Raw genomic sequence first — 24,652 nt, 5'->3', positions numbered from 1 at the left:
TGAAAGATGATTATCGGTTCAAGAATATAGGTGTCTCTGATACTTCAGGATAAGAAGGGGAAGAGAAAATGCATCAAGCCAAAGCCAATGTTTGTGAATAAGGCGCTGTGACACCGAAGTAATTGATGTGTATTACTCACAAGAAAAGCTCGAATGAGCTACAACAAAAGGGTACACTACCCAAAACCAACATTGGTGGATAGGTAGAGAATACCTAGAGGCGCTAGACACTGTTTCATGAAAGGATTCAGGATATCTAAGTAATTATAAACTTAGATATATACTTTGAAATATAATGTTACATAGATGAAAAGGATCTAAAATCTCCTTCCCACAAACCATAAATTACTATCTGTGTTGTTAATAGCTAGAACCAGTCATGGTAATTCACACCATGAAAGAATACAAGCATATACATTCCACTACTGTATGTACATATACATATATATAACTTAGTGATGATTTCTCCTTTTTACCAATAATAGAAAGAACAACTAGCTAACAAAATTGGGTCCAAAGTTTTGGGGAAGCCATGCCATCAAGTGGGAGACTCGGCCAAAAGAAGAGTGTGCCACCAACCACATGCAACGTTTTTGCCTACGCAGCCTTCTACGGTTACTTCAGAAGGAATGTTGCGGTCAATCACGTCCCCGAGGCCCAGCTGACACAACCAAAAATTACAACTTAGAGAACAATAGAATACAAGACCATGAATATATTATCACTAATTCACCATACTGCAGCCTTATCACTTAAATGCTATATGTCAAATAGAACTTTCAATAATATTAATTTTTAAAATAAAGAAATAAAGTGGAGACGGGTAAAAATGGCAATGCACCTGTCCATACTTGTTCCATCCCCAGCTGAAGACTTTTCCGTTATCTTGATGAAACAAAAACAAAAGGATAATTTATTAACAATAGGAATGCAAGTGACAGTATGTATGTAATCAAGAAGACACGAAATTGATTAGTTTATGATATCTATGAAATCTAGCAATTTATGTAGTAGCCAACCTTCCAAAGATTATTCAAATAACTAGCATGAATGTCATTGTTGACTTTTGAAGTTTTGATATATTTAACTGGTATTAAGAGAAAAAGAAATAAGAGAGTAAAAGAAACACGGCAAGGATAATTGTATTAGCATTGCTCTTCAATGTAACTATAGTATGACTCTTCACACATCTATTGGGTTTCATAGATCTCGTTTACTTTGAGAAAACATTTTATGTTATCAGATTTTAAAATGTGTTTATTTTAACTTGCTGATAAGATGTGAAATTCTTAAAATGAAAAATTGTGATGACAGAATGAAATACAAGTAAGAGATGGTGCACTTTTTAAAATAATGAAAACAATCTTTGCCATTTTCATTTTTTCAAAAAAATACACACAATTGTTGACTTTAAGAGTCTAGTATCTATTTGTTAGCAAATAAAATTAACACATTTTAGAAAATGAAAATAAAAAACATTTTCACAATGTAAACGTGCCTTAGAGGGTACCCAAAACAAAACTCTTTTCACTTGGTTGTTACTTCTCCACCCCTAACTTCTCTTTTCCCTTCTATCTATAATTGCCCTCTTTTGCTTCCTATATATGTTCCGTAACATTCCAGTCTGTTAGTTAATAGTTAGTAGTTGAATCATTATTAACTACTCTCTCCTTTATCCTTTTTTAAGATAGACCCTCTTGGTGTGATATCACACCACAAGATTAAAGAACATATTCACCTCCACATTTAACTGAACTTGAGGAGGAAAAAACGTCTCTTTTGATGATAGCCATTTAGAACTAACAAAAACAAAAACAAAAGGAAGATGTCAAGTGCCACGATTTCAGTGCTTGATTGAGAGTCCGGTCTAGATTCCATTTTATAAAAAGGATTTTATTAAGAAATCAAATCATACATGAATTCAAATAGCAACCTTTAAAGATGCATTAGATGTGAATTAAATTGTGGATGGAAAGATTGTTTTGCATGTGAAGATAACAAAATGAAATACGCAGGTCTGATTGTTCTGGCATACCTGTTACTAGAGCAGTATGACGAGCCCCGCAAGATATGGTCTTTACGTTAACATTTTCCAAGCTCGGACAATCCAGTAGTCTTGGTAGAGTCTGCACCATAATTCAAGTTAATAATTACAAACTAATATCACATATTACATCTGTGGGATGTCTAAGGGGTACCTCAGCTTGATCAGAACCAGTTCCCAGCTGCCCAAACTGATTTCCACCAAATGCATATACATCACCATCAGCAGATGTACAGACAGTATGCCACAGGCCAGCAGCAACTACCTCTATTCGAATACCCAATAAGGAAGACACGCAGGTCGGACTTAGTTCATCATCGGTACTTCCTTGCCCACACTTTTCCAAAACAAGATGACATTATTTTAGTATAACAAGCATAAGCATGCTTCAACCAAGAGAGTGATCAAAAAGATAAATATTGTAAAAGAATGGAACAGATAATCCCTTGTTAGAGTGAACCTCATCTTCAACATCTACATAGCTTTTGGCCTCTCATATTCTACTTACCTACATGTGGACCCTAAAGAATGGTTAAAAGAAACAATAAGTCTTGTTGTATGCAAATTTATTGCAACTGATTGAAGTATAATTCAGTTAAGCAAGAGTAAAAAGATGTAGGTGACATGTGAATTTAAGCAATAAAGATAACACCAATAAGGAGATACTTATGACAAGGTCTACGAGCAAGGGCTGATACATCTCATATCAAGGTAACACATGGAGCCCACTGATAAATTATCATTTAATCTTTGTATCTTATTGAGATCCCCTGGTGAACTACATTGTCTTCCCTGAGAGAATTTCAGAACTAGAATATGCTCTCCAATATTAGGATCCAAGCAAACTACCACAGGTAAAAACAAACCAGGGAATTTTATTTACAATTAATACTGCCGGAGTTTGCTTAAAAAAGAGCGATATGCATGTGTAATGCCGGTTAACAATATACTTAGTTAGGTAGGCAAAAAAAGGAGAGAATATGCAGATAACTTGAAATGATTTACATTGCCAACTAGGAAATGCGGGTAGAGAAAAGGCTCCAAAAATATCCGTAGTTCACTTAAATCACCTGTCCATAAAGTCCCCAACCAAACGCAAGCACAGCTCCAGCATCTGTCATTTCAGTAGTTAGATATTAGAAAATCAGTTTGTATGAACTTTGAAATGACCAAAACTAGATTAGAAAAATTCTGGGATACAACCGGCAACTATGGAATTTGCTTAATTTCCTATATCTTAACTATATAGTTCTTAATCTAGCATCAAGAAATACACACCATTTATTGATATTTTTATAAATGTAAGGACTTGTTACTATACAGTTCCTAATCAAGCATCAAGAAATACACACCATTTTTATTTATATTTTCATAAATTTAAGGACTTATTATTGTTACTCCCTCTCATTAAATCACACAACTACATAAAAAGTAGACGCATTCTCACTTTCTAAACACATTTAATCACAAATCCTGATATCAGTCAGGTGAATTGCTTATAAATTAAGCAAGTGGATATTCTCACTGATGGTTCCCTCAAAGAAACGACGAATGCAGGAATCCTAAAAGATTATTTATGATACTGAAAAGACTGACACACATGTACCTGTGATGACTGCACTATGTCGACCTCCACAGGCAATACCCTTTATATAACTTCCAGGAATCCTAACAATCTGTCCCTCTGAACTCGTGCTTCCTTGAGCCAGTGATGTTGATATATCGTTGCCATACAAAGAATTATCAATACATGGAATAAGATGGGGAGAGGACACCATACGTATTCTGGAACCTAAACCAAGCTGCCCTTCACCTCCGTATCCCCAGCCCCACACCTGTCCCATATCTGAAAAACTCAGAAAGTTACAGTTAATCACATGCTGTGACTGATCTTCAGTAGCACAAAAATACTGCTTAAACCAAAAGATGGCCCCATAGATAAATTTTAAATTAGATAGACTGTGATGAAGTCAATACCTGACAATATTAAGGTATGACGCCCACCAGCAGCGACGCTTGTTATCCTTACTCCGGGATTTAGTGTGACAAGACATGGCATTGCTGTTAGAATATCATCACCAGATGATGAGATTTCAGCTGTTTGCTTTGCTGAAGATACCTTCCTTCTCTTCGTACTTTCTTCTCCACTGGAAGCAGTTCCTCCGATGGACTTTGAGGCTTCTGTACGAGAGCCCACTGTTGCAAAACCACTCTACATCAGTTTGTTAGATAAAGCCTAAGTATCCTTCTTTGATGTCATAAAGTGGCAAATCGCTTTTCTTCTTTCTTGTTGGGATTTCAAACTTTGTATATTTTATGATAGCAGTTCCCTGCTCTCCCAACTCCTTTTAGTAGACCTTGGCTAAGCTTAGACCACCTCCAGAGAGGGGCAGGTATCTGTATACAAATGTCCACTGTAAAGAGGTTAGACATACCTTGCTCTGTCAAGAATGAACTCTGCTTTCCTTGTGCAACTTTTTCAGAACTTACCCCTGGCAAAGGTTCCCCTAATACCTTCCCCGAAGGAATACATTCCTTCCATCCCCATGTGTAAACTTCTCCGCAATCTACAACACAACAGCCAAATTTAATCATATTATGAAACTAGAAAGACAAAATCTCTTACCCAGATAGAAAAAAATTCTTAAATTTGTCTTGGTTTTGATATTCATGAACTTAACAGAAGACATTTCCACTGATGCAAATTTAGTCACATCGTATCATAAAGCTTACCCGTTACAGCAACACAATGTGCCCAAGCAGCAGCAGCTTTTACAATAGAAACTTCATTCGGAAGAGGGAAAGGCTCTGGAATTTCCTTTACAAATAAATTATAAAATGTTAGTTAACCGACAAAGAAATCGAGCGAGAAAGCATCACTCGATATGGTTAGTATGCATTACCCCGTGCTTGCCAGAAGTTACATAACTTTGGCCAAGATCATCGGTTGATCCCCATGTTATGAGCTTTCCTTGTTCTGATTAACGAAGAAAGTATGAGCAATAGTGAATCATTTTCAATGCCAACAAAACCACAGAATCAAACACACAAACACATATAATACACAGAATAATTAAAGAGAATTCAATGAACTCTTCACTTAATTAAAAGGAAAAACATTCAAAATCAACAAATGAAGTGAAAAATAGCAACTGAAAAGGTTAGCACCAGATATAGCCATGGCGAATCCACAACCACCACCAGAAACATCTTTCCAGTTATAACCATACGCCGGAGCCCTAACTAGAACCGGCGTCAACAACGGCGTCCTTTGCGGCAAAGCTCCCGGTAAATAACCCCACATGTAAACCAATTTCTCATTCACTCTTTCCATTGTTTCACACTCCTCGCCATTCATGACGATTTTCCCGAGAAAAAAAAAAACAATGCAGTTAATTTCAAAACTACTTTGTGGCGGTTTCTGAAAATTTTTGAAGAGCGAAAGAATCAAATTGACCTAATGTGTTGTTTGTGTTGGTTGCTTCGTTTAAAATAGGTCGTATCATTTTCAATAGAATGCGCGTGCCACGTAGGAATCTCACGTGGTTTAACTTCCACGTGGCGTTATGCTAGCCGCTATTTAGTTCGTTCGTTTCTGGCCATTCGTTTTGAAGAAGTTTCTGGAAGGTTGAAAAGTCCAAGCATTCTAGGGCCGTGTGCAGCATGAGCACCTATGTGGGTGTTTATTTCTATGGACGCGTGTTGTTTGGTCCAGCAAGCACCAATCATTATTGACTATTGCGCTGTGACACGTCAGTATGGGTCCCACGAAGGAGCCAATAAAATATTGAGTTTGTGTTATGGTGTGATGAGAGTATTGATGGGATGGGACTATTGTTGTTATTTATGGCAAATTTTGCATGATTTATTATTTGGACATATTGAGCTAAGATTCATGTGGTTAAAAGAATGGGATGTGTCGTTATTTTCCTTTATGTAAAGAGGATGTACGTTTATGCAAATGTTTTTATCATTTACAAACTTATCTAAAAAAACTTAAAATATCTTCAAATAGAGATGGTTTTATTTATCCTAAACTCCCCCTCCTTCCCAAATAGGCTAAACATAAAATATTTCTTTTAGTTTATATATATATATATATATATATATATATATATATATATATATATATATATATATATATATATATATATATATATATATATATATATATATATATTACTCTAATTATGTTTTAAGTTGATTCAATTTTAATATTTTATCTTTAAAATTATATAAATTTTACATCACAAGTGTTTAAAATACACATTATTTAATACTTTTAACTCTATTTTTAGGATTGTCTATAGTTTGATTGTGAGAATATTCGTACGTTCGTCTCCAAATTTAAAAGTTGAAGAGGTATTATTCATTTGTTTGAGCAACCATTCAAATACCTTTAATTTATATAATTCACAAATATTCATGTCATGATGTGAAGCGTGATCCTTTGTACTAGACTAAGGAACGATTTGCATCATCAAAAAAGAAATTAAGACTGTCATTTGTCTACTTTACGATCTTTTCAAAGACGTTAGTCGGTAAGTCGACAAGTCTGTTGTCGTCTTGGAGTATCAAGTTCCTACAAATGTCAATAAAGATTCAACTCAAGTTCAATATATCATCATTGAAATTTGTCGTAACAAAATCGTTGAATCCGCACTGCGACTCACCATAATAGTTTATTCAATATATAATCATAAAACTCAAAAGTGCAATGTGCTGACATGGAAGAAATTGAACCAACTTCCACTTTTTCCTTAGAGAAATGTTACAAAGTTTTTGTTTATCTCTTGTTTACGAGGTTGAATCTAGGAAATGTAAATTGAAGTATAGATATAGTCATAATGGTTTGACTACGATTGAACCTACTTATGACATTACTAAGAATTCTTGGGACTTTGTTGCTTCTAAATTTTTTTAAGTTGATGATTCTTTGAAAGCTTATTTTAGACATCAAGCAAGTTATTAGAGTTTGAGTGGTTAAGGAATTCCAAACAAATTGATTGCTTAAATGTATATTGTCGACCACATCAATGATGAAGTTGCCATTTTATTAGAACAAAAGCAACATAGAAGGAAACATACACCTCCAAGAGTTGGAGTTAAAGAAAATGATACAATATAAATATATCAAAGTTTTATCTGATTCAAAAGTACTTCATCGCACCAAACAGTGTCATTGACATCATCGATGTTTAAGTTTCTTAATATTGTAAAATAGTGATGTTGTTTTATATAATAAGTTGCATTAAACAAATTACAATACATATATTTAGGTTTAAATTTTTTGTTTCCATACATTTGATACTCATCACGCCTATAGTATGAGTTTGTCCCACAATATTACTCCCTAGAGGGGTCATTCTTGAAAATGGAGTTCAAGATACATTCCAAACATGTCAACAATTAGGGAACAAATAAAATCACCATTTTAATGAACTTTAGATAACTGAATGTGTAATATTTTCCTTTGATAGTAGCATGTTCCCCTCAAAGGATCTGTCATACGACCTTTTTTTTTTTGTGTCTTTTAGGTATTACTACTTTTATGATATTTTTTAAACAGGATTGTTTCATACATTATCATTCATTTCTTAATAAGGTATGTCCATGTATGAGAATTTCATAAAGTATAATTTTATGGTAGTTTTGTTTCATAACTCTGATAATGATTGTGTAATAACAAAGTTGTTCTGACATAAAGAGCATATAATATGTACATTAAAGTCATTAGCTTTTAATCCGTAACCTTAAAAATAGGGCATTAGTCTTAACACTACTACAAATTATATATTTTATGACGATGATTTCATCTCACGTATTGAAAAATCGAGGTCAAATACCTGGAAGTATCCTGTTTTTTTTATTTAAATATACAATATATTTCGTCGGTTATTTGGAAAACCGATGGATAAACATATTCAGTGTACATGCTTCTAATCCCAGCAGCTTCGGTTTATATTTTTATCTCATTAAAAGTGGCGCATTCTTGAATATTTTATTTTTAATTTACGCTATTTTCACCTCGATTTCTTACCAACCGAGGTGAACATAATTTTCTGATATATATAGTTTTAACTTGTAGCATTCAGATTCATTTGTCTAAACAACACAAATAGAATCCTAACGATGAGCCTTAAACAACGAGAGTCATAAACACATATCATCTTCAATACGAAGATGTTATGTGTTTAGTGCTCTCGTTTCTTCTTCAGAGATCCAAATCACTTTCTTTTACTTCTTCTTCATAGATATGGTACGTCAAACATCATTACTAAGATTGCTGCCATGTTATTGTTGTTGTTATTATTGTTGTTATTGTTGTTGTTGTTGTTATGGTGGTGGCGGTGGTGGTGTTGAGATCCAAAATCCTAGAGTTTTGTTGTTATTTAGGTTGTTGTTTAAGGTGTTGTTATTGATGTTGTTTTTGTCGATGTTGTTGTTCTTGTTTTTGAGACCCTAAACCCTAGAGGTTGTTTATTGACGTTGTTGTTATTGATATTGTTGTTGTTTATTGACGTTATTAATCTTGATATTGTGTTTGATGTTGTTGTTGTTTTCTTGTTGTTGATATTGAGATTTTTTTTTGTGATTCTTTGTGCAACTCTCATCTTGTTCCATCTAGTTGAGTTTATTATATCTAATGTCGATTGTTTGTTTCACTAACTCTTCTTTGAACATATAACCTAGTAAATTGATTTTGTAAATAATCATATGCAAAATTATATTGTATCTGAAACTTATCTTACACGGATTAATGATTTTCTAGCATTCTATAACTCATCATTCATCTCACATTGTTTTATTGTTAAAATATCTCAAATACTTACAGTTTTTGTTCAACTTTCTTTCATATTTGTTCGTTTTTCAAAGCATAAAATTTTATGCTTTCAAGAATGAATTGGTAGAAAAGGAAGTGTTGAATAAAGAACTTGAAACATTGGAGATATTTTAACCATAAAATTGTGTGAGAAGAATGATGAGTTGCAGTAGCAATAACTTCTCCCCACAAGGTGTGAGACAGATTTTTCTCCTTCAACATGCTCCTTGTCATATCAAGAAAAACTTGGTTTCTTCTTTCAAGCAAGACCATTGTGTTGAGGAGTGTAACGAGCAATCAACTCATGCTCAATTCCATTTTCCTCATAGAAATTTCTGAACTCTGTAGAGTTATACTCACCTCCACCATCAGTTATGAGAACTTTCAACTTTTGACCACTTTGTTTTCCAGCCTTCACCTTGAACTTCTGAAACCCAGTAAACACCTCATGCTTAAACTTGATGAGTGTTACATATGTCATTCTTGTGAACTCATCCAAAAATGACACAAAATATTTGTTTCCTCCAAGTGAAGGTAATTCAAATGGTCCACAAACATTAGAATGTACTACTCCAAAAGCATGCTTTGCTCTTGGGGCTACTTCGGATGCAAACGGAAATCTAGGTTGATTGCCCTTCATGCATATCTCACATGACTTCTCAGGCTCCACAATCTTGGGAATACCATATACTAGCTTCATAGAATTTAGATGTCCTAAGCTTCTGAAATTAAGATGCCCCAACCTCTTGTGTCACATCTCACTCTTACCTTCAGTGCCTTCTGCACTAAGGCATTTAGTTTCAGTTGTGTCCATATTCACCATGAATGTTTCGTTGCTTCCTTGCTCAGATTGCATAATCATTTTTTGATCATAATCATACAACTTCAAGAGATTATTCTTAATATTAACTGAGAAACCTTCCTCAATGAGCTAAACTACACTCATTAGATTCTCTTTATGCCAGAAACATACCAAATATCCTTGATCAGAACCATTTTACCATTCTTCACCTTGACTTTGACATTTCTCATACCATCAGTGTTGAGCTATTTATCATCATCACGCCTGATCTTTTTCCTCTTTCTAGAGTCAAAATCAATCAGTCATTGTTTGTTTCCAGTTAGGTGATTTGAGCAGCCAGTGTCCATACACCACCAATCTACCAAATGCGCACCATTAGATTTAGAAGCCATCAATAACACAAGCACATCATCAGAATCTCCTCTAGCTATATTTGTTTCTTCTAATTTCCTTTCCTTGTTTGACCAACAGTCAGCAACAAAGTGGTCAAACTTCTTACAATAGTAACATTAAACCTTCTTCTTGTCAAACTTCTCTTTTCCCGTTTGATGTTTCTTCTCATCAGAATTAGAGGCTTCTGACTTCTAAAAACCACCAACATGTCTCTTATTGGCTTTTGACCAAAAATGATTTTGACTCTTCTTCCCAAAAGACGCCTTCAGAGCCTGTTATACCTCTCTTTTAGAGGTTCTCTCAATCAAACACAACTCTTGTGCCTCTAGACAACTCTGCAGCTCTTCAATCCTCATTGTGCTTAGGTCTTTAGAATGTTCAGTTACTACAATAATGTAATCAAATTGAGGAGAAAGAGATCTCAATACCTTCTCTATGATTACTTGTTCTAACAAAGCTTCTCCACAAGATTTTATCTCATTGGTGATCAAAATCACTCTAGAGATGTAATCAGGTATCTTCTCATTCTCCTTCATGCTGAGATTCTCATATTGTTTACGTAGAGACTGAAGCTTCACCTTCTCGATTGATGCATCATTGTCGTAGCACAGTACCCGTGTGTCCCACGCAGCGTTCGTCGTCATCGAATCAGCAGTTTTCTCAAACATGTTCGAATCCACACACTAATGGATGTAGAACAACGTATTTTGATCTTTCTTCCTCGTTTCTCTTTGTGCGTTTCTCTGTGCTTCCGTCACATCCGCCTCAGTCGGAACATAATCGTCGTTGACGAGATCAAGAACGTTTTGAGCTCCAAACAACACACGCATCTGAATCGACCACTAATTCCAATTATTTCCATCAAACATTAAAAACTTTGTATTCAAGCTACCGTTTTTGCCATTTATCTTTGATTTTGTTCATTGAAACCACAGATCTCACCAAACACTCGTGTTTCCCAATACCGCAAAATTAAGAAATGTGATTCTATTACAATTCCGACCGTGAATTCAACGTGAATTGAAGAAACGAAATCAATCACACACGCCTCACTATACACTCGTGTTTCCCTGTAAATCTTCCTTGTGAATCGAACCGGAGCTCTAGATACCAATTATTGGTGCACAAGGTTGAAGATGAAGATGGTAAAGATGGAAAGAGAGAAGAGAGAGAAAATAGATCTAACTAATTTTGAAGAAGAGAGAAACTATATTCACGTTATGAAATTATGTTACAAGTTTGGTTTATATACACAAACAAAAAATGTCACGTAGGCAAAATACTAACCTACACTAACTAGATTAAGTTTAACAAAACTAAACTAAAAATTCAGAAGTTAAAACACACTTCTGGAACAACAATTTCAAAAATTCCCACTTCTGAGTCAGAATAGGGCTTCTGAATATGAATTACTTCTTTCAAATATTTGATCATTATCATTATCATGATGGACCCGTCGCATTAAATGTTAGTACAATGGTTAGATTTATTAATGTTATCAATTAAAACTTATACATACAAAATATAGTTGAATCCAATTTAAAAAAAATAGTTCGGCTCTTTTATAATTTTGTTTGTTTTTAATTTACATTTATATATATTAAACTTTAACAAAAAAAATTGATTTAATAGAATATTTACGTAAGAGATTAATTACTATACACTGTCAGTGTAAAACATTTTACACCGTCGGTTCATCACCATCACCCATTTGTATTACTTTATAGATGTTTAAAATAAAAGTCAAACTTCTTTTAATATCTAACGTCTATAATTGACCGACGGTGTAAAACCCTTTTACACTGACAATATATTTCAATTAATCTCTTTACGTAATTATATTTACGAGATTATACAACATGCTTCAAATTCTAAGATCCGAGCCTAACAATCGTTGAAATTCAAAGAAGCTTGAGAGAAAAATAATTCCATCTGAATTTAATTTTATTGATTGGACTTGTTAACCATCGGTTTTGAATAACTGGGCCTTGTGGTTGAAAATAGCAGAGTAATAATTGGTGTGGTCGGGTCCACGATGGGTAAGGAACTCGTCACAATCAAAATTATGTGAACCATCCAGAAGAACTCGTGAACAGTTAGAACCGTTGGATGTTTGTTTTCACACTCATTGGTCATGTGGTGTAAAAGAGAATCGTTTGATCATTGATGTCGGCAAACCGTACGATTCTTTATCATTGGTTGATACTTGATGGTTGTCAATTATATTATAAGAATTCAGAGTCTTTAATAATGTGTACTCCATGTTTAGACAAATTACTCGGACGTAAATGCAATAAATTGTATCGTCATCCTTTTTAGTTTTAAAACGATAATTCTATTGTACTTGATAACAAACTATCGTTAGTTTAATATATAATATAAATATATTTGTATTTTATAACAAATTACTATCATTATTAATGTCTTTTTAAATTATTTAATTTTAAAATGAATGTATTTATGTTTAAAGATGGACTATTATCAATTTTTGTAAGTATATAAATTTATTTTAATGGCAAATTATCATCCTTTTATTATTTTAAATATATTATATAAATAATTTAATTTACAAATGAATTTATTTTTATGGTGAATTATAACATTAAAATAAATATATTTGTATTTTATAACAAATTATTATCATTATAAATGTCTTATTAAATTATTTAACTTTAAAATGAATGTATTTATGTTCAAAGATGGATTATTATCAATTTTAGTAAGTATATATTTATTTTAATGGCAAATTACCATCCTTTTATTATTTTAAATATACTATATAAATAATTTAATTTACAAATGAATTTATTTTTATGGTGAATTATTAGAATTTTTTACAAAAATAACCCAAAATTTCAAGGAAAATCCCAAAATACCCCTGGTTTCAAAAAAAATCCCAAAATACCTCACTTTTAGGAGGAGACGCCAATTCAATTGGCGACTCCTCTTAAAAATTGAATGGAAGCGCCAATTGGATTGGCTAGGGCACATGTCCTAGCCAATCCAATTGACGCCCATGTGTATTTTTACAAAGGATGCGCTAATTGGATTGACACCTCAATGTAAAATGCAATTTTTTTGTTATAAATAGATGTGTTGTGTGAGTCACTGTTTCACATCTCACTTAATCATTTGGCAATCATGTTTGGTGTTTGTCGCCGATACGGAAAGGTGATTTATGCGAGAGACAAACCTCAGATGTTGATGCTCTTCTGGAACATCACTACGTTCAAGCAACTGAAGAGGGAGCTGGTTCGTTGGTTAGATGGAAAAATACCAGAAGGGAAAAAAATTAGAAGTATTGAGAGACTCGATAGTATCTTTGGTTGGGTGCGAATGAAGACTGATAAGGATGATAGGGAAATGATGTTCGATCGAGATGACATCAATTTGATTGTTGTAATCAGTTAGAAATATTTCTGTTTTCAGTTAGCTTATTTTGTACTGATGTTTGCTGTGAACCTCATTGTAACAAAAACTTTATGATATATAATGATTGAAGGTTATAGAAATACAATGTTACAAAAAGCTTATGACCCAGATGATGCTCCTCGATTGGGACAGTTGTTCTTGTTGTGTCCTGGTTGACGACAGATACTACATAATCTTATCATTTCATCTGTCGAATCCATTTTTGTCCTGATACATGTGTTGTTTGGCCTTTCTTTTTTCTTTCTATGCATCTCGTCGTTGTGCCAAACTATATCACCTTCATATGGAGGCTAGTATTCCTCCATTGGTAGTACCGATAAGCTTTTATTATATACATTCATGACGGTGACGGCCTTGTACACGTCAGATAAATGGTTGTAAGCGTCTTGACAAGTATATGCGCATGTTGCAATGACATGGGAACAAGGAATGCGGAAGACCTGGAATTTTCCACAGTCGCACCAACTTCTGTTTAGTCTAACAACATAGGCTAAATTTGGTCTCCCCTTGTTGTGGTCCATTATTTCCTGGACACTGGAATTTTGCCTATGACAGTCAAAGACTGTTACAACGTGTGTGCTAGCTTTGATGCTCTCCTCTTTCATGACTTTCATGCAACACTCACTGAATACTTGCCCAGACATTAACACCGCACTCCATCTTTCACCTTTGGTTACAAACGTAGAAGTCAACCTATAATAGGTCGACCTTACTAAGGTAGTTATTGGCAGATTTCTAATTCCTTTGAATACCCTGTTCATGCATTCCACAAGGTTTGTTGTCATGTGACCCCATCAACAACCTCTGTCAAATGCCCTTTTCCACTGCTCTAATGGTATGTTATTTAGCCATCTCCTTGCGTCTTTATTAGACAGTCTAATTTTATCACGCTAATATTGAAATGATGGATGAGTTAGAGCATACCCATCATTCACCACCTTCTTACGAAGATTCTTATCTTTTATTGCACGCATGAAGTTTTGTGCAATATGTCTAATACAATAGACATGGGTAGAAGGAGGATCATACCATCCGTTGTCATGATTGTTGTAGGCACTCTCAATGGCAGCATGTCTATCAGAAATCAAACAGAGATTGACTTGTGGAGCCACATGCGTTCTGAGATGTCGAAGAAAGAAACCCCACCCACTAGTCGTTTCACCTTCAACCAGAGCAAAGGCAATGGGAAAGACATTGTTGTTGCCATCTTGTGCAACCGCCATAAGCAAAGTACCCTTGTATTTTCCGTATAACCAAGTGTCATCAATTTGAATAATAGGTTTGCAGAATGTGAAACCTTTGATGCATGGGTCAAACGCCCAAAAGAGATGGTGAAAGATTTTATTACCTGTAACACAGGTTCCGTCAGACATTATTGTTGGCAATGTCTCCATAATTGCCACAGTTCCTGGGACATATGTTTTTAGTGCCCATAAAAACCGTGACAATTCTTTGTATGAATCCTCTCAGTTGTCGAATACTTGTTCAACAACCTTTGTCCTTGCAATCCAGGCTTTCTTGTAAGATGGAGTATAATTATATGTTGTTCTGATATATGATATAATTATACTCACCTTCACTGATGGATCTTTATTAACCAACAGCAGAATGTCTTGACATATCAATGCAGCGCTTAGTTTACGGTGATCTTGTTTAACGTTAGTTGCAATGCAACTGTGAGGTGGGTCTATTGAAGCGATCTTCCAAGAGTCATTTTTCTTTTTGTAAGACGCAACCAACCAAAACTTACAAAGGATGTTAAGATATTCGATGACATACCTTCTCGAATCAGTGTGTTTCACTGTAAAATCAGCAGAGTTGTTCATGTGGAATTTTTTGATAGCTCGCACACATTCTTCTTTGGTATGAAACATGTCTCCCACCTTTAATTCGCCTTCTGATCATGGATACGGGTTATAGAAGACATTGTTGGATGTTTCATCGTCATGCAAATCCATCTTTGTCATATGTTGAGGCGGATTGTAGACATGACTAGGAGGTATTGTCGGTGGTTGATCATCATCTTCAATGTCGTTGTTCAACATGTGATCAACCTGTATCTTGGTCTTCTCTTCTTCATCATCAACGACGTCCACTTCTGCTTCTGCTTCTGGGTTGACGTCATCTGACCATTGTGGATCAAATTCACCAGATTCATCCTGACTGGTTATTTGAGACTGCTGAGATGGTATACATGGTTGAAGAGTAATATACAACTCAATACAGTTGCAGCCTGAATGTTCATGACTAACAAACATGTATTCAACATCTTCATCGTCCCATACCTTAAGCGGGAAAAACTTGCATTGATTGTTCTAAAAAAATATTGGATTTTGATACGTGATCTTTGACACAATACCCAATCCTATACATGATTGTATTCTTTTTTTCAAATGCAAGAAGGTTGCATTTCTCTTGATCGTAAGTCTAATGGTATCGGTGTTTCAAAAAAAATGTATAACTTAGACTCGTATATTTCACCGTTGCAGTGAACGTTGACACTATATTTTGGTGAAGATGATATTGTGTAGATGAAAACTATTTTCTTACGGCAGATGAATGTGGGTTGAGTCTTGGATGTTGATAGTAAGACACTTAAATAGGTGAGTGATGTGTCTCACATGCAAGCTAGTTCGAAGTGATGTGTCGCACATGCAAGCTAGTCCGAAATGATGTGTCAACCATGCAAGCTACTCATAAGTGACATGTTCAACATGCAAGAGAGAGGACAACCATGTGTCATACATGCAGACACACATTCCAATGAACTGGCGCCCCCATTCATTCCTCGCACATGGGCGCCAATCCATTTGGTGACACCTTGTCTTGCATGCATGTAGACCTCGAAACCAAGTAATAAGACCTAGGTGTATCATACATGTCCCTATGGAGGCGCCAATTTGAATGGTGACACCATGTACAAAATGCACATGGGCGCCAATTCAATTGGAGACCACATGCAAACACAACTTTTCATGCTCTAATTCATTTGCCTATAAATACATCCACACCATAAACACTTCTTCTACACCATCACTCACTACTTCTTCTACAATACTTCTTCTACAATTTCATCTGCAACAACTTCTTGTAGTTTCATTTGTACCAACCGCTTTCATCCCCGACAAAATGTTTATCCTCACAATGGACGAATTGCATAGAGGAACGGTTGCAAAGATAGCAACTTATGTAAGCGTTTTATTGTTTTGTTATTTGTTTTAATAGAGTCCCTTTTAATAACATACCAACTTAGTAAAGTTTTTTGTTCTTTCTTTTATAGGATGTTTCAAGGTTCCGGACTCGGGTCCACGAATATGTCCATATGGACCCGATGATTCAACTTTATGTTGAACTCGCCGGTTTTGGTCATGTAAGCAAGATTTTATATTGGTCGGTAGATAACAAATTCATTCTTGCTTTATGCGAAAGATGGCGTCCCGAGACACACACATTCTGGTTCCCAACCGGTGAGTGTATCGTGACATTAGAAGACGTCCACATGCTTTTGGGACTACCCAATGAAGGTAAGGCTGTAAATGGTAAAACCAACTATGCAAATTCAATTTGTATGGATCTCTTGGAGACTGATTTGTTAGATGATAACTCAAGAGGTCAAGGTATACTCCTTTCACGCCTTAAGTCATACTATAACAGTTTATACTTAGATGAGCACTCTACCGAAGATGCTCGAATAATAAAAACTAGGTGTTACATTATGCTATTAATTGATTCTTTTTTATTTCCCAAAGGTAGTGATTCTAGTATGCATATTATGTATTTACCTTTACTTAGACATGTAGATAGAATAGGAAGTTACAGTTGGGGATCTGCTTGTCTAGCCTATCTCTATAGCTCCTTGTGCAAAAACTCACACAGAGACACATCTACATTTTTTGGATGTGTTGTTTTGCTCCAAGCATGGGATTGGTCAAGATTACCGTCCCTAGCACCCGTAAACAACAACCCTTTTACATTTCCGTAGCAAAAAAGTAAGTTGTTTAAATTGCTATATATTTACTTACTTCTTTAAATATTATTATCTCTGACTAATATTTTTACCTTTTTGGTGTAGATGGTCTGCACGTGATATGAGTTATAATAGATGTCCTAGACACTGTATTACTCAGTATCGCAATCTATTGGATCACCTTCGACCGACATACGTAAGGATAATAACCTCATTATTTCGTTATAATTTGTTAACTTCTTCTACCTAGATTATAATCCTATTTTCTTTCACATTTCAGTTCATTTGACGTCCATACCTTAATTTGGATCATGACCATGAGGTCAACGCTGAAGACGCGACCGTATGGAATGCATGCACACCGATAATACGATTCACAAATGTGGAGATACACAATAGTGATCGTGTGAAGTTGCAGTTCGGTATGCCCCAAAACATCCCAGATCCCCCAGCAAGCCTATGAGAATGACATATGCGCAAAGTTAACGACCAATGGAACTTCAATCCATGGCAAAGCTTCGCAAGATCGAAGTGTCACAAATGGAAGCACCGCCATGACCATGTCTTAACTGACGCAGTCATGCCAAATGAAGAAAAACCAAGTCGTACTTATATGGCTTGGTACAGATCGATTAATTTTCAGTTCATTGCCGAGGATATGTACCTGTACGACCCACGCCAACAAACTTACACACCTGACACCTCAACATCAAACCCCCAACAACATTATCAGACCGGATACACACAACCCCCTGTCCATCAAACGCTCTGTTCAACCAACACACAAACATACAACCAAAATATGCCTCGACCCCAATACCAAGAGCATACCACATACCACCACCAACAAATTGACCATCAACCTGAGACCTAACATCGCTTCGCACCTAACACATCACCCTACCAAAGCCGCCTTATCCAGAACACCCAATGATCATTCAACATCAATCACCCCTCCTCCTAACATAGCCAAGAAGCCCAAACCTCACAAAACCAAAACCTTCAACAACCTTATCTCTACCAAACATCCCAACAACCTTTCCAACCTTTCATAGACGCATCATTCACACCCATGTCTCCCTTCAACCGTCCCGGTCGCCCACCAATGAGTCAAACACAACCCAACTACTCTGGCATGGGTCATGAACTCAGCTACGGCGGTACACCCTCGATGGATACTGAAGACTATGCCGACTTGTCTGACTACCTCAACAGGTCATCTCTTGTAATTGGTAGTGACGCTCCTAGCCCCTCAGATGCTCAAACACCAGTAGTGAATCATCAACGTGGGTTAGAGCCACGGGTTAGGGTAGCTAGGGGATGTGGGGCCAGAGGGCGGTTAGGTGATCCCGGTCATCACCATTAGGCTTTTTTGTGTAAACGGAAAATTTTATTAATATCAATTGGTCTTATTTCAAAATTATGTATCACGTAGACCATTTAGCCAAAAAAATTACATTTTACACGTGTCAATCCAATTGACGCCTCATTTGTAAAAATACACATAGGCGTCAATTGACGCCTCTAGGTCTGGACAACGGGCCGGGTTGGACGGTTTCGGGCCCAAAAGCCTCACCTATCCCAACCCACGGTTAAGCCATATAAGCCCATTTTCGCCCATTTTGGTAATCGGTTTGGACGGGTTGGGTTAGGACGGGTTGCGGGTTATGCAATCGGTTTAATCGATTTTATTGGGTTGATATTATTTTGAGTCCAATAATACATTTTGATAATATTTTGAGCTACAAATTACTACAACTTAGATTCAAAATAAATTCAAAGTATCAAAAACTTCAATCCAAAATAACAATTGTTATGCTACTTCCACACAGACCTTAAAAAGAAATTAATAAATTACAACCGGTGTATCATATACAAAAACTCAAAATACATGAGAAACAAGAGAACTTTTGAAAGTATATCAAACAGTTGCAAATTGTCGGTCTTTGGATGATAGGACTCAAAATATCTGTGTCAAGTTTTGGTTCTTGAATTACAAGTGCTTCCACTTCCACCTAAGCCAGACCATAACATTATCGATAAGGCAGACCATAACATTATTTGTGGGAGTATGGAGAATACCATACCTTCATCTTTAAGAGCTTTTACAGACAACCTGGAATTATGAAAAAAATTTAGTTTAAATCATAAGCAAATGCTTATCATACCCATAACAAGACAATATAAAAATAAGAGAACTGACTTGATCCTATCCAATAATAACTTGAGCTCTCTTTCTAGTTCTTCAACATGCATTCCTCTCTCACCTAACATACAATTCAAAACCAATTTCAACATTTCTCAGTATAAGGTAAAAACTCATAAAACATACCCAAATCAAAACTACAATATCAACCTTAATTAATAAATATAAATGTTGATTAACACTGGTAGAAGTTAAATCATTAGAGTCAATCTACCATTTAGCTTTAGTGAAATAGCATTGTAATTATTCTAAGCATCACTAATTGAGTTTAACTTGTTTTATAACCAATCATGTCACAATAGCAACAAATCTTATTGAGTTAACGTCGATTCCAACAAGTTCAAGTGGCAAATCCTAACAGTTCCGATACAAATGAAATTCTACAACATCAAATGGATTTCAATTTAACCCATATGTGTCAAGAGTGAATATTTCATTTTAACAGAATATCTATCCCTCCCACCATTATCTTTAATAATCCCATGGAACATAGCTTTGTTAAACCAAAACCAGATGCTTGAGAATCCAATGAAAAGATGATGCCAAGCTCTTCAAGAAATGGGAAACAATAAACTACCACTATCATATGGCTATAATGAAGAGATAGACAATGCTTAATCAAATCAAAACCGTTAACCCTACACATGTAAAGGCATACCGATATAAAGTAAACACACATCAATTTTGAAGGTCTTGGTCAACTGCATCATTTTCAGCCTGTAAGAGAAAATTAAGAAATAATGAAAAAAATAATAACATGACACCATTTTTTAACCAATAACATAACACTGTTAATTAACATAGCGTATGTTGCTGCTCATTTACCAAGATGTTACAAAATGTATCCATTGATCCTGGCTATATAGCGTATCGTCACAGTTTTACCAAGTTGTTCCTGCATGGCCTCAAAATGTTCTATTGGACAACCGACCATGACATTACCAACTTCAGTTCAAAATTAATTAGTATTAAATCCAACTAATAAACCACTAATGATAATTAACACAATAATATATTTTTTGATGCATACCAAAATTTGGCTAGCTTGAATATCTTCAAAATCCACGGGACAAAATATATATTGTTTGGCGATTGAGTAGTCACAAAATATAAGTCACATATGACTTAAAAAAAATAGTTGAACTGAAAAATTAAACAAGAAAAATATTAAGCTTTAAAAAGGAATAAAGTAATAAGTAAATCAAATTAATAAACTAAATATACCTCCATATTTTTCAAGCACAACCAGAAGGTTGTGGCTGAAACGGTAAAGATCCTCTTCTTGCTGCTGAAGAAATTTCTTCAAATTCTGAAATAATGAAATAAACATTTTTTTAGAAAGACATAACAATTATGAAATAAAGATATAATAATTTTACCTGCTATAATATCTTCAGAAAGCTCAAAATCTTCCATGAGGTTCAAGTCTTTGAAATAGGTAAAAGACGGCTTTAACCAATTCTGGGTGCAAATTAATGCCTCTGCCATTTCAGGTTTTAGGGAGCTCCTATAAGTTTCTAAGACTCTCCCTCCTGTACTAAAGGCACTTTTTGATGCAACCGTAGACACTGGTGTGGCAAAAATATCTTTAGCTATTATAGATAAAATAGGATATTGTGTTGAATTGTGTTTCCACCACACAAGAAGGTCAAATTTAGGATCCCTTTTGACACACTTACTAGAGTAAAAACCCTCAAGCTCATTTTGTTGATCAATCGAGTCTTGTTCCTCTAAATGTTGCTCAAAAGCATCGGCTCTAGCCATTAGTGAAGGACGGCCAACTATTGTTTCATCATTGGAAAAATTGTTTTCACCACTACCAAGAGGTTGTCTATTATGATTTTGGTCATAAGCTTGCTTATACCAATCATACAATTTTTGTAAGCTCTCTTTTATAAATTTGATCAACCCAGTAGCAAACACATATCCAACTCCATATATATCCTTAAAAGTCCACTCAATATAACTCAACTTGTATCTTGGGTCTAAAATAATTCCAAAATAAATCAACTTGTTCATCTTACTAGCACACCCCCAATATCTATTATACTTTTCCATCATGTCCCCACCCACACTTGCAAAAACACCATTCAAGTTCATAGTAGCTTGCTTTAGCTCACAATAGATCGCAGACACTTTGTGAAAAGCACTATGCAAACTCACACTTTGAGAGGTGGAAAAAACATTAGTTGCTTCATAGAATAACTTTAAAAAATAGATAAAAGCTCTAACAATGTCCCAATCATCACTACTAGGAGGACTACCTTTTCCAAAGAACTCCCTATAGCTCGACTCTTCATACTCAAGCTTATCAAAAGCAGCTTGAAACTTCTCTGCAGCCTCAAGCATCAAATATGTCGCGTTCCAACGAGTTGAAACATCGAGACATACTAGTTTTTTACAAGTTATTCCAGCAAATTCAATGCATTCTTTAAACTTGGCTGCCCTATGAGGTGAGGACTTGACAAATCTAACAGCATCCCTAACACTAGTAATAGACAAATGCTTATCTTTTAAACCCTCATTTACCACCAAATTCAATATGTGAGCAGCACACCTCGTATGAAAACATTTTCCATCCCCCATCATCCCATTCATAGTTGATATTTTTCTATGCAAATATGCTACAGCTACATCATTTGAAGTTGCATTATCAACAGTTATGGTAGACACAATCCTAACTCCCCAATCCCTTAACACCTCTTCAATCTTCCTACCTACCGTGTCACCCTTATGGTTTGGAATAACTGTGAAGCTTATAATTCTTTTTTGATAGTTCCATTCGTTATCAACAAAGTGTGTCGTAAGGGTTAAGTAGTTTTGATTTTGGATAGAAGTCCAACAATCAGTAGTAAGTGCTACTCTATTGCAGTCGGACTTAAAGAAGGCTTTTAGTTTTTGTTTCTCATCCAAGTGTAGCTGAAAACAGTCTCTAGCTACTGTACGCCTAGATGGGAGAGTAAATTGGGGCTGCATTACTTTAGAATAGTACTTAAAACCTCCCCCCTCAACTGCACTAAATGGTTGTTCATCTAGAACCACAAAAATTGACAAAGCTTTTCTACAAGCTTGCTTGTCAAATTTGGAGCTAACATGACCCAAACTAGATCCTTCTACAGAGGGGTATGTAAGAATAGTTTGGGTGGGATCAGTGGTTCTAGGCTTCTTTGCACATTTTAAAATGTGATGGTTCATATTGGTGGTGCCATGAGTCCTAGGGTCACATAGGTATTTTTTGTGGCAGTGTTTACAAGCTGCAGTTGGTGTATCAACTAAGTCATTTGGTAATCTAATAAAGTGCTCCCAACAAGCAGATGATTGCCTAGAACCACTTGCAATAGCTTTCCTCTTCTTTGTAGGTTGGGTATTAACTAATTCTGGTCTAACAACTTCAGTTGTTGCTGCTGAACCAACATCATTCATGACATATTGAGTAGGTATAGTTTGATTAGGCTGATCCATCACTGAAAAATGAAGGAGCCATAATCAACAAATCATCACAGAAAGATAATTAAATAGCTGATAATGACACATTTTACTACTTGGCCAATGCTGACAGTATCCTCACAATATACATTAAATAGCAAAATTAGCATGATCCATTAAAACTAATATGTAGTGAGAATAATCAAAGTCATATTGTAAAATGAGTACTGAAGACCAAAATAATAATAAATCAAGCCTTATCCTATGGAATTAGTTGCATGAATTTTATCAATATATCAATATTTAAAAAGTTAATAAAATAGGAATTAATGAATTTTATATATAATGTAAAATATAGACTGCACTATTCAAATATCTAAAATAGTGCAGTAATATAACCCTTCCAGTAATGAATTTTATAAATATGGACTATTTTATAAATATGGACTATTAAAATTCCTAATATGGATTATTTATAAACAATAATAGTACAGTTAGTTTATATTGCACTATTACTGCACTAAATATCAATATATAATGTAAAATTTATAAACAATTAATGGAAGAGTTATAATACTGCACTATTTTAAAACCTATTTTGCATACAATTCAGTTTCAAATGGTATTCAGAAAAATTCAATTTCAAGATGGTATTAGAGGACAATGTAATAGAGAAACAAAAGGTAGCATTAAAAGTGTCATCATTTGGTAGCACTAAACTAGCACATAAGCAACAACAATATACCATACATTTGGTATGCACTAAACTAGCACATAAGCAACAACAACATACCATGCTAAAAAACTTATGATTCTCTGTTATACCAAATTTTGTTTTAAGTGCAATGTGTTGGACTTGTTACAATAATACATGGCACACCTCCTTTTTCATGGACAGCTTGATGGAAGTGGGTAACCAATACACCATATGAAGTAATGAGTAAGACTTAAATTGTTTTCAATCATATGAGTTTATTAAGAATTAAAAAGAAACATGTAAGACTTTTGGTAGAAACATGTAAGCCTAAGATACCTTATTTGTTTAATTTGCCAAGGCAAGACTAGCCACTGATATAAGAACTGAAATATCACCTGCAACTACAACCAGTTTAATTGTTATTAATAGCGGATCGCAGAAAACCGGATACATGAAATATCAGATAACATAGCAGGAAAAAAAACTGACATAAAACTCAATATTTCTAACATAAACCAAAAAAGAAACCGACATAAAACTCAATATTTCAAACAACTAATAAAGCATAATGTATAGTAGCTTATGTTGCGGGAAAGAGATGAAGGAACATAGTGAAAACAGAGCAAAATCATGAGTTGTATCTTTACGTAAGTTCCAAAAATCACGGTTCATGTAGGGGTAGCAAAAGTCACATTCCAGTTTCCAAAGATCAATCAAAAGTAATCAAATATTATGCACAAATCAAGTTTCTAAGTTAGAGAGTTAGAGAGAAAAAAGAGATTCATCGAAACAACAACAATATAAGCAAAAAAACACAAACTCTAATCACCCGTAGAGTGAGAGAACTGGTCCAAAGCCTTTA

At 34.9% G+C, this 24,652-nt stretch overlaps 2 protein-coding genes across 3 annotated transcripts; both read right to left on the bottom strand.

The window, feature by feature from the left end:
• Positions 1-257: 257 nt before the first annotated feature.
• Positions 258-5,524, bottom strand: LOC127083867 (ultraviolet-B receptor UVR8). 2 transcript variants are annotated; one of them, XM_051024224.1, is made up of 11 exons: positions 5,213-5,522; positions 4,948-5,021; positions 4,778-4,862; positions 4,480-4,611; positions 4,022-4,240; positions 3,651-3,890; positions 3,115-3,158; positions 2,199-2,381; positions 2,036-2,126; positions 842-885; positions 258-661 (listed from the first exon to the last, which is right to left on the bottom strand). In XM_051024224.1, exons 1-11 carry the CDS (start codon positions 5,400-5,402, stop codon positions 539-541), a joined length of 1,425 nt encoding a protein of 474 aa, XP_050880181.1. In that variant the 5' UTR covers positions 5,403-5,522; the 3' UTR covers positions 258-538. The 2 variants fall into 2 exon arrangements, with proteins under 2 accessions (XP_050880181.1, XP_050880182.1); XM_051024225.1 differs by lacking the exons at positions 258-661; positions 842-885 and adding an exon at positions 913-1,799 and having other exon boundaries at positions 5,213-5,524.
• Positions 5,525-10,745: 5,221 nt separating this feature from the next.
• LOC127080196 (zinc finger BED domain-containing protein RICESLEEPER 2-like) lies at positions 10,746-23,129 on the bottom strand. The gene is made up of 7 exons (XM_051020527.1): positions 21,047-23,129; positions 20,914-20,976; positions 20,504-20,612; positions 20,326-20,384; positions 19,665-19,728; positions 19,544-19,577; positions 10,746-10,904 (listed from the first exon to the last, which is right to left on the bottom strand). The coding sequence occupies exons 1-7, from the start codon at positions 23,127-23,129 to the stop codon at positions 10,746-10,748; spliced, it is 2,571 nt and encodes an 856-aa protein (XP_050876484.1).
• Between the last annotated feature and the right edge of the window lie 1,523 nt (positions 23,130-24,652).

This window comes from Lathyrus oleraceus, chromosome 5 (assembly GCF_024323335.1).
Source record: "Lathyrus oleraceus cultivar Zhongwan6 chromosome 5, CAAS_Psat_ZW6_1.0, whole genome shotgun sequence".
Taxonomy (NCBI): Eukaryota; Viridiplantae; Streptophyta; class Magnoliopsida; order Fabales; family Fabaceae; genus Lathyrus; species Lathyrus oleraceus.
This window is presented reverse-complemented; position numbering and strand designations above follow the sequence as displayed.

Coding starts and splice junctions, on each gene's coding strand:
- LOC127083867 (XM_051024224.1), bottom strand. CDS start 5,402: ATGAATGGCGAGGAGTGTGAAACAATGGAAAGAGTGAATGAGAAATTG. Junction 5,022..5,212: donor ATTCGCCATGGCTATATCTG/GTGCTAACCTTT, acceptor TTCGTTAATCAG/AACAAGGAAAGCTCATAACA. Junction 886..2,035: donor TCATACTGCTCTAGTAACAG/GTATGCCAGAAC, acceptor TGTTTCATCAAG/ATAACGGAAAAGTCTTCAGC.
- LOC127080196 (XM_051020527.1), bottom strand. CDS start 23,129: ATGGATCAGCCTAATCAAACTATACCTACTCAATATGTCATGAATGAT. Junction 20,977..21,046: donor TTCTGAAGATATTATAGCAG/GTAAAATTATTA, acceptor TCATTATTTCAG/AATTTGAAGAAATTTCTTCA. Junction 10,905..19,543: donor CTCTTAAAGATGAAGGTATG/GTATTCTCCATA, acceptor AATTGGAATTAG/TGGTCGATTCAGATGCGTGT.